The sequence below is a fragment of the Zea mays genome, chromosome 9 (assembly GCF_902167145.1).
Source record: "Zea mays cultivar B73 chromosome 9, Zm-B73-REFERENCE-NAM-5.0, whole genome shotgun sequence".
Classification (NCBI taxonomy): Eukaryota; Viridiplantae; Streptophyta; class Magnoliopsida; order Poales; family Poaceae; genus Zea; species Zea mays.
The window spans coordinates 155,143,590-155,154,175 of NC_050104.1; the positions used below are offsets into that span (position 1 = coordinate 155,143,590).

The following is a 10,586-nucleotide window of genomic DNA, read 5'->3' on the forward strand; positions in this document are numbered from 1 at the left end:
CGGGTGCCAAAACCTCTTCGGCTGCCACGACGGCGTGTACTTAGGGCGCTAGCTCTCCTTCGCTAGACACGTAGCACTCTGCTACACCCCCCATTGTACACCTGGATCCTCTCCTTACGCCTATAAAAGGAAGGATCAGGGCCCTCTTACAGAGGGTTGGCCGCGCGGGGACGAGGACGAGACAGGCGCTCGCGTGAGGCCGCTCGCTCCCTCTCCCGCGTGGACGCTTGTAACCCCCTACTGCAAGCGCACCCGACCTGGGCGCGGGACGAACACGAAGGCCGCGGGATTTCCACCTCTCTCACGCCCGTCTCCGGCCACCTTTCTCCCCCCTTCTCGTTCGGCCTCGCGCCGACCCATCTGGGCTGGGGCACGTGACGGCATTTCACTCATTGGCCCGGGGACCCCCGGTCTCGAAACGCCGACACTCACTCTATGAATTTGAGATAGACTTATATGATAACTTTAGAAAGTAGTGAAATGTCACATTCTAAAAAATAGCCAATTCCAATAGTAAAATTCTAATTTCTCAAAATGAAAGAAAATAAAAGGGACATACTCATAGAGATTGTTGTAAAAGACATAGAATACGATGAAATTTAAAAGTGAAACGAATTCTCCGAGAATAACCGGTGACCGGGATAAGGGTTCGTATCTGGCTCGGTCTCTGCCATCTCCAACCTCGAGAGCCCACCAAACCCAAAGCCCAGGCCTCTCCGTCCCCAATCCCCCATCCGGCTTGCCCCCCATGTCGTCGCAGTGCCCCTACTGCCGCGCGTCGGGGCCGGCGCGGTGCGCGACGACGCAGCCGCCGCTCTCGCGCGCCGTCTCCGAGTGCTCCGCCTGCGCCCGAATCGTCCTCGAGCGCCACCTCCACACGCACCCCTTCTTCCCCCTCCTCCCCTCACTCCATCCGCTCCCCCTTGTCACCCCCGACCTCGCCACAGCCATCGATCCCGCCCCGTCTCCTTCCCCCGGCGACGAAGATGACGAGGACCCCTTTCTCCCCGCGGGCTTCGTCTCCGCCTTCTCGGCTTTCTCCCTCGAGCGCCACCCCGTCCTCGCCCGCTCCGCCTCCACCTTCTCTGGACACCTCGCCGAGCTCGAGCGCGCGCTCGCTGTCGACTCCGCCACCGCGGCCTCCAACCCGGACCCCGCCGGCCCCATGGTCTCCGTCGACAGCCTCCGCGCCTACCTCCAGATCGTCGACGTCGCCTCCATACTCAGGCTCGACAGGGACATAGCGGATCACGCTTTCGAGCTCTTCAAGGATTGCTCGTCCGCGACTTGCCTCAGGAATCGGAGCGTCGAGGCGCTCGCGACCGCCGCGCTCGTGCAGGCTATCCGCGAGGCGCAGCAACCACGGACGCTGCAGGTTGGTCTGTGATTCGCACACGCACACGCACACGCACACCATGTGTTTATTCTAATGCTCTAGTGCAGCAAAGTTGGGTGTGCCTAACCGCGATAGCATAAGCATGCGTGTCTTCAAACAATTCATATTTTGGACTGGTTATATGGATAATTATAGTTTTGGAAACATAAACCTTGCTCTGTTTATTTCATGGAATTGGGGATGCTGTGAGTAAACTAAAAAATGCTAATGGTTTCAATTCCAAAGATATGCTACTTTCCAGCATATTAAGGGCATGTTTGGTTTGATGCCTGAGTTGCCACAATTTGCCTAACTTTTCTGCCTAAGTTTAGTTTTTCAATTCGAACGACTAACCTTAGTCAAAGTGTGGCACATTTAGACACGAACCAAACAGCCCCTAAAATAGCCTACCAAAGCATCACTTCAATCAGATCACCCGATCCAGTGTCCCTTTTTATCCATCATAGGAACCACGATGTTGTGCGCGCCATTAACATTGATGGAAGAAAAAACAAATCAAGTTATCCCACTGTATGTAGACTGATGGTGTATCTAGTACTTATTAGGATATCTTTAACCCCGTTGGGAATACATGAATTCATCCCGAACGATTTTAAAGATGCTTTGTTGACAGCCAATGAACCAAATGATTGTCAGCTCGGTTATGTTCGGTCTTTTGTCCCACAAGCACTTAGTGTAGAAGTAGAATGCATTTTCATTTAATGCTATGTTGTTGATTAGAACTGAGTCACCTTCTGCGGTTCTGCCTGCTACGTAGCCAAGAAATCTCTACGCTAGCAAGCTTCCTCAGAAACAAATAGCAGGAAAAAACTTTTAAAATACCTGTGAAATATCGGAAACTTGGTATACTATTCATGTCACACTAATTTTATCAATGATAACCAGTTCACCTTCTGTTCTCACGTGGACAGGAAATCTCTACTGCTAGCAATCTTCCTCAAAAGGAGATAGGAAAATACATCAAAATACTCGGCGAATCTCTGAAACTGAGTCAACCACTTAACAGCAACTCAATAGCTGTTCATATGCCCAGATTTTGCAGCTTGCTCCAGCTGAATAAATCTGCTCAGGTATCAGATTATCTAAACAACATGTTAATGAAGCATTATGCCAAAAACCAATATCCGTTTTTAATATATTGTACGTCGACTCTTCAGGAACTTGCAGCTCATATTGGTGAGGTGGTTGTTAATAAGTGCTTCTGCACACGGCGGAATCCCATAAGTATATCTGCTGCTGCTATCTACCTTGCATGTCAGCTTGAAGACAAACGCAAAACTCAGGCAGAGATCTGTAAGGTTACGGGCCTCACGGAGGTCACACTACGCAAAGTGTACAAAGAACTGTTGGAGAATTGGGATGATTTGCTCCCCCCTGACTATACACCTGCCACACCACCAGAGAAAGCTTTTCCCATGACCAACATTTACTCAGGGCGCTCAGCGAGTGGCAAGGATATGTATCAGGATAAGATATTCGAGAGTATTAAGCAAAAATGCCCTGAGCCTGCAGAGCCTGACCACATGGTCGTGGTGAAAGAAGAGGGAGACAAGAAAACAGCTGCTCTTGGCCGTCCGCCTACAAAACTTGACCATCCTGAGTTAGGCAAGGTGTTCCGGCCACCAAATGCCCCTTTCTCAACATCTCCTAAATCTGATCGTGACAAAACGGAAACTAGCTTACGTGGATTCAACCTTAATGAGGTATCATGTGCAATGGACTCTGATAGAACAGACATCACAGTGAAACCAACTTTTGGTGATCGATTGTCAAATGATCCCAATGCGAATCCATCTCCCAACAGGCAGCCTTTACCCTGGCAGCTTAAGCAAGGGGCGCCTGCAACTGCTCCATCATATTCAAGGCTTCGCGAGCAGCAGTCGGGCCTGGATCTTGTAGCTGCTCTGAAGGGGGTTGGGAAAAGGAGTCCTGGGGATAGTGATGTCCGGGATAAAGAAGGGAAGTGAATAATTGGTGCTTTGTAGATGGGGAACGACTATTAAGTGTTAAATTTGCAACTATGGTCGGATCACGATCCAAAGTTCCAGAGGACTCGCACACCTAAGTCTTGCTTGCACAACGTTGTTGCTTTGTAGATGTATGTCTGTAGTAGAGTTAGTTTAGCCACCTCTATGGCTCAATCACTCTGTATTTCTTTTGCCTCATGCCGGGGCTGTGAAATGTCATTTCAGGCGCATTAGCTTCTGTTGTAAAATTTTACTAGTGTTTATGAATTATTTATCTGACTAAAGAGGTGTTTACTTTTTAGGAACTAATTTTTAATCTTTCCATTTTATTCCATTTTAATCCCTACATTGTTAAACACTGAAACTAATACTTTATTTTAGTTTTTGTATTTGGCACTTATGGACTAAAATGAAATAAAATAGAAAGACTAAAAATTAGTCTCTAAAAGTTATTCCTTCCATTTCTTTTTAGTTGTCGCTAGATAGTTCAATTTTGCACTATTTAGCGACAACTAAAACGAAACGGATGGAGTCACCATGTTTCGTGCAATGAAATGCAGTTCCTTCTATTTGAGCATTGGTAGGGACAGTCTGTCCAGTTCCTTCTATAGTTCCTTGAGCATTGGTAGAGACAGTCTGTCCAGTCAAGTAGCTAACTGATTGTTCTTTGAAGAGGATGTTTAGTTTTTAGAGACTAATTTTTAGCCATTTGTTTTGTTTTAGTCCTTAAATTGTTAAATACAAAAACTAAAACTCTATATTAGTCTCTATATTTTAGAATCTAGAGACTAAAATAAAATAAAATGAAATAAAAGAGACTAAAGATTATTCCTTATAAACCAAACACCTCCGAAGTTTATGCCGGCTAAATTGACACCGTAACTTGCATGGTTTTAGCTGAATTCACAGTAATATTCAGTTCGGCAATCTTGCTAGAACTCATGTTTACCTTGGAAAAAAACAAACAATACCTTAGTTTTTTTCAACTCGTTTCTATAAGGATTACTTTAGTCAAAACCGTACAAAATCAACATGAACAATGAATCGGTCGAATCATTACGATAGTAGAAAGAGAATGTATCTAGTGCACATGATGCACATATTAAATCATCATCACTCATATTAGATCTAACGTCTGTAGTTGTTTGGTATATTTACTAAGGACATTTGACGTGACAGACTGTAGTGGTGGAAGATGTTATTTGTAAATTATAGTTATCAATCAGAGACATTAGATTTGATATGAATATTGATGATTTAATATGTGCACCATGTGCATAAAAGCTTTCATGTGCACCGGATACCATTATTTTCGACATCATAAACTCTATGGACTGTTTTATTTTCATTCACACACTTTATACATCCTAAACTTTATATACTCTTTTATTTTCCTCCACACGTAATGTATATGATACTTAGATTTTTTCTACAACCAGATTTTCTCACATTCAGATTCTCAGAAAAGCTTCCGAAAAAACTGAACCAATCAGACCAAAAAATAATGAGTCAAGAAGTGACTGAACTGCAAAATCTGCACCCCCTCGAATCGGATAATACGAAGTGCGAAGCAGAGGTCTTCCAAAACACAACGCGGCAAACGGCTAATGCTCCTTCCTGTCACCATGGCCGTCCACACCACCACCTCCTCCTCACATCCCCTCCTCTTCCTCTATCGCGGCACCGCAAACCCTAGCCCCGCGGTTATCTCCTTGCCTTCTTCTCTCCGTGGCGTGTCTCTCCGCTCCCGGGCCACCGCCGCACCGCCCGCAGAGACCCTCTCTGACGACGGCATCCCTGACGCGCCACCGGTACGTGACTACACTGATATTGCCGTGTGTTTTCGAGCACGTAGATTCCAAAACATGTGAATTTCTTGGCAGCGGACCCGCGAATAGGTATTCGCGGTTCCAGGAATTCCGCTTGTGTTCTGGGGGGTTACAATTACATCGCGGCATTGGTTCAATTCGCACTCGTTAGAACTTGTTCCTTCGACGACTAAAATTGTTACTCTCGTGCTTTCAGGAAGGGGAGGGAACGGGAATTCCGTTGCCATCGTCGATTGGGGATGATGGGGAGCAGGTACCTTTCCTAACAGCTAAAAATCCTAGATTATGTTACTGAATCTTTTGTTCTAATATTATTGCTTCCATGATCGAATTTACTGCAAAAAAATACTACGTAACATGTTTCTCTTTTATTGCTTCATAGTGCACATTTTTTTGTAATGTATAATCACAATAAATGGAGAGGACGATGTACTCAGGGTGTTTGTGTAAGTGGCATTTCTAGATACATAACTTTTGCTATGTATTTATATATACATTGTATCTAGATTCATAATGCAATTACAAACAATGTATTTAGAAAAGCAAAACATCTTATAATTTTGAACAAAGGAAGTATCATTTAGTCTGTTCTTCAGATCATTCCTAGCGAACTGGAATGAGGATACCTGAGAATCTATGGTGGTATACTTTCCATATTCTACCTAGCGCTTGAAATCTTGCCGCATGGATCTTTCAAAGTTTTCTGCATGTTATTGCTCTGGTCCTCCTTAGAATTATTTTGTGTACTTGAAAAATGGTGGCACCAAGTGTTAAGTAGGAAGATAGATCCAATGGTCAATGCTCTAAACGAGTAGGGACCCAGAGCAGTGCAAAAACAATGTGTTTATTGTAGGTTTATTCCTGTCATATTTTGTGTGTGTTTTTGGTTTAGTTTCCTGGTACTGTATGGTTGTTCTTTCATTCAATATAAATATAAACAATAGAGCAACTTACAACACAGGGAAACTCCTTTGCTCTAAGTGCTTGAAGTGCTCTAATTAATTTGTAAAAGGAAAATATGAACTCTCTCATTGAATCAAGATAAAGGGAGAGGGGGGAAATATGAACTCTCTCATCAAATCAAGATGAAGGGAGAAGGATGTACACTATTTGTTTTGATGGGATCAGATTATAAGGTGTTAATTAAAGGTCTATGCATGTACTACCATTATTACAAATTTACAATTGTATGCTAAATACAAGTATATGTTCTATCCTAGGTGTCCAAGCTGTAATAGGCATGCGAGTTTTGTGTGATATAAGTACAATTGTATAAAATATTTTCTACAAATAAACATATGTATAGAATATCTATCTTTTTTCTTAGATAAAGGAAAAAATCCAGCTTCATCTCTTGCGAACAAAAGAATCAGACCAATTTATGACACCAAAATTAATTAACTAAACGTGGCTGACCCATGACTCAAGCCTAGTATTTTTTGGCCATCCAAAGGAAGCAAAGAAATACATAGTGGCTATCTCAAGCGGTCACCAAACATGGAGGATGCATTCCTTGTTGTTGCCACCTCGCTGTAATTGTGCCCACTGCTGTAATGAATGTGTTCCCCTGAACAGTTAGTAATATCTAACTGTGTGGTTGTGTTTCAAATTCGACAAGTTGTGCCATTTCTCTTGCTTGTATACCTTGGAACCTCCTTGGTACTGTCCTTAAACTGTTGGAGTTGGAGGTGAGATGCTTCCTCCATTTTAAAATAGATGATGTCAATGTGTGTGCTCAACCTTTTAATCTTGTATAAACTATTTATTTTTCTCACATGGAAATGGTCAATTTGGAAAAAAAGGACAAAGGTGTGTTTCAAAGATCATGTCCAAAATGACTACTAAGTAGTAAAATAGAACAGAGCTAACACGACATAATCTGCCATTAGTGGCGGAGTTCCCTAAAATTAACGTCTCGGACCACTCTACAAATATAATGATGGACTACTCTGTTTTTTATTTGTCGTGCTTTAGTTTAAAAATGAACCAGCCGACGATAAATATTTAAGAACAATGTAGTACCATTTAAAACATTTAAAACGAGCGATTGAGGAAGGCCGCCAGCGCCAGGCTCAATCGCTGCAAGCAGGAGATCTTTTGGGCCACATTTTTGGGCTGAAATGTATTTTAGACTAATTTTTTTTGGCTGAAAAAAACCCGATATACAAGAGGACTTTTGGGTTGCGCCCTGGGCCACGGCCCAGGTGGCCCGGGGCCCAAATCCGCCCCTGTCTGCCATTGAGGCTACTCCTTACAATTGTATGATTACTTTGCTACTTCATGTTTCTGCTTGTTAAGCGCGTCCATCATGAATATTTGTGTGCAGTTGTTGTATGGGATTGCTGGAAAAGAAATTGTTACAAGGCCTTGTGCACAGTTGGTCTCCTCTCATAGTGATTCTTTAGATGTATCACAAGAGAAAATAGTGATAATAAACAGATATGGAGAGAGACTTGTTGGTGTTTTGCATGAAACTGGATCTAAGGAGCTTGTAGTGTTGTGCCACGGATTTAGGTCATCAAAGGAAGGCAGAACTATAGTGAGTCTTGCTGATGCATTGACATCAGAAAATATCAGCATATTTCGTTTTGATTTTTCTGGCAATGGAGAAAGTGAAGGCACTTTTGAATACGGCAACTACTATAAAGAAGTGGACGATTTACGTGATGTGATCCTACATTTCAAAAAACACAAACGTGACACCCATGCTATTGCTGGCCACAGTAAGGGTGGGAATGTGGTTATCCTCTATGCATCCATATATCATGATATATCTAAAGTTGTTAACCTGTCTGGAAGGTTTAAGCTGGAACGTGGTATTGAAGATCGTTTTGGAAATGATTACATGGAAAAGATTGATCAGCATGGTTTCATTGATGTGGAAGACAAAACAGGACGTATCATCTACCGTGTGACCAAACAAAGTCTGATGGACCGTCTTAAGACAGATATGCACTCTGCATGCTTGTCTATTGACCCAAACTGCAGGGTGTTGACTGTACATGGTGCTAATGACGATGTTGTGCCATCAGAGGATGCTCTAGAATTTAATAAGTACATAAGCAACCATGAATTGCATATTATTGAAAAAGCTGATCATAGATATGCATCTCATCAGCTTGAATTAGCTGCAGTTGTACTGAAATTTATTAAATCTAAATGAAGGTAGGTGTAAACAAACACAGCCTTGGCATACCTTTTCCCCCCAATATTTTTTTCTTGCTAATATTCTTTATAGATAATTTTATGGAAGAACTGTTTTACGGAACATTTATATTTTTCAGATTCGGAATATCACTATATTTGCTCTCCCCTTCATACACTTGCCTTGACAAACTGAGCTTAACTAACTTGATGACATTAAGGTGTCCTGACTGCTGCCAACTGTTAGTTGACTGCATTTTGTGGGGAAACATAAGCATGTCTGTCGTACAAGAAATTGAAGTTTTATAAGGTTTCTTTTTCCTATAGGAAAAATATTTAACTATTACTCCATGCATTCTAAATTATAAGATGTTTATGGTTTTCTAGACGCGTGGCGTTTGCTATGCACTTATATGTACAGTATGTCTAGATACAGAGTAAAAATAATGTGTCTAAAAAAGTCAAAACATCTTATAATTTGGGACAATAGAGTATATGATCCATACCCTAAATCAACCCCGTGCTTTTATATCTTCACTATCCAGGTTTGCCTGCAGAAGTTGCTCATCTCTCTACAACTAACAACACTTTTGTTGAATGTTGCCTGTTCTCAGCTCGCACCCAAGCAGAAGATCAGAATCAAGCTGCGGTCCTACTGGGTGCCGTTGATAGAGGACTCATGCAAGAAGATAATTGAAGCTGCCCAAACAACCAACGCAAAGACCATGGGTCCTGTTCCTCTGCCCACTAAGCGGAGAGTCTATTGTGTGCTCAACTCTCCTCACGTGCACAAGGATTCACGGTTCCATTTTGAGATCCGGACGCATCAGCGGCTGATTGATATCATGTATCCAACTGCCCAAACAATTGATTCATTGATGCAACTCCAGCTCCCTGCCGGTGTGGATGTTGAGGTTAAGCTATGATTCTGTTGGAGCTAAACTTTTCCAAGTTTGATGTAATGTGGTACTCATTTTCTGCAGCTTTTCTTCTTGATCCTTTTGTTGTCTGGATGGGCAAAACACTTTTTCATGCTGGTTGCACTGATTCTGGGACAAGACTAACGAAGCTTTCTAACTTGCAGACTACTTTCATATTTTCTTTTAGAGACTTTTGGACTGAGCTCAACTGGTCATATCAAACTATTATTTGGTCAATTTTATATGTATCCAAGTAAACAACAGTTGTAAATCAATTATTAGGATAACTACATAGCAAAAATTGTTGTGCAATGATGCTTTTCATGCAATCGCTGTGCAATCAAGCAAAGTCATGAAAAATTCTTAGAATTTATAGATGTGCTTCATTTTACTCAATCGATATATCGAATTTTACGTTCTAATTCATCTTATGTTAAGTGATATAAAAAAGAAAATCAATTATTTTTAATTCTTCGGATTGTATAGAATTCTCTTTTTATATCTCTTAAATAATAACATAGAATGAATTATAATTTGAAATTTGATATATCAGTAGAGTATATAATAAAATACATGTGTATTTTTTTAAAAAAATATGACTTTTGTTACTTTGGTTGCATGACTATTACAAGAACTTGATTGTAAAAAGGTTGTGAAGAGTACCAATGATTTGGAAATATTCAACTTGTGACTGCTGTTATTTTCATCCTAACATCAATCCATGGCCTTTTCATGGTTGGGGCTAGATTTGATTGGTCAAATGCATCCCCTATCATCTAATGGACATCACTATGTTTTGGTTGCTACAAATTACTACACTAAATGGATTGAGGTGATTACTTGGAAGAATATGACACATAAGGAGATAATAGATTTTATTATCGAGCATATCATATATAGATTCGAGATACCCTAAACATTGATTCTAGATCACCATTTATATCTAAAGAGGTACGGGTTGTTCAATTTATCTCCATATTATGCTAAAGCTAATGACCAAGGTGAGTCTAGTAACAAGACTTTGGTCAAGCTTATCAAAAGGGAAATCTAGGTTAATCCAAAGAGGTGGCATGCAATTTTGTTTGAAGGCCTGTGGGGACATTGTGTGTCTTTACATTGGTGCTATTAAAGTTATTCCTTTTGGGCTAGTATATGGTCAAGATGCCATGTTACCCATTGAAGTAAATTTGGATGTATATAGACTTGCTAAGCAAAAAGATTTATCTATTGTTATGTATCATGATTTGATTATGGGCAGTATCGATGAGGTAACAGACAAGAGATTAAAGACTCTCAATGATATAGAGAAGGACAAGGATTGGGTTGTCAA

General features: G+C 41.4%; 2 protein-coding genes across 3 annotated transcripts; both read left to right on the plus strand.

Annotated features, from left to right (window-relative positions):
• The first annotated feature begins 575 nt into the window (after positions 1-575).
• On the plus strand, positions 576-3,930 carry LOC542022 (uncharacterized). Its single transcript, NM_001305845.1, has 3 exons — positions 576-1,375; positions 2,308-2,466; positions 2,554-3,930. Exons 1-3 carry the CDS (start codon positions 593-595, stop codon positions 3,361-3,363), a joined length of 1,752 nt encoding a protein of 583 aa, NP_001292774.1. The 5' UTR covers positions 576-592; the 3' UTR covers positions 3,364-3,930.
• Positions 3,931-4,946: 1,016 nt separating this feature from the next.
• Positions 4,947-9,419, plus strand: LOC100283210 (Pimeloyl-ACP methyl ester carboxylesterase-like). Of its 2 annotated transcripts, NM_001361254.1 has the most exons (4): positions 4,958-5,174; positions 5,389-5,445; positions 7,519-8,357; positions 8,951-9,419. In NM_001361254.1, exons 1-3 carry the CDS (start codon positions 4,971-4,973, stop codon positions 8,353-8,355), a joined length of 1,098 nt encoding a protein of 365 aa, NP_001348183.1. In that variant the 5' UTR covers positions 4,958-4,970; the 3' UTR covers positions 8,356-8,357; positions 8,951-9,419. The 2 variants fall into 2 exon arrangements, with proteins under 2 accessions (NP_001149584.1, NP_001348183.1); NM_001156112.2 differs by lacking the exon at positions 7,519-8,357 and having other exon boundaries at positions 4,947-5,174; positions 8,951-9,334.
• Positions 9,420-10,586: the final 1,167 nt, after the last annotated feature.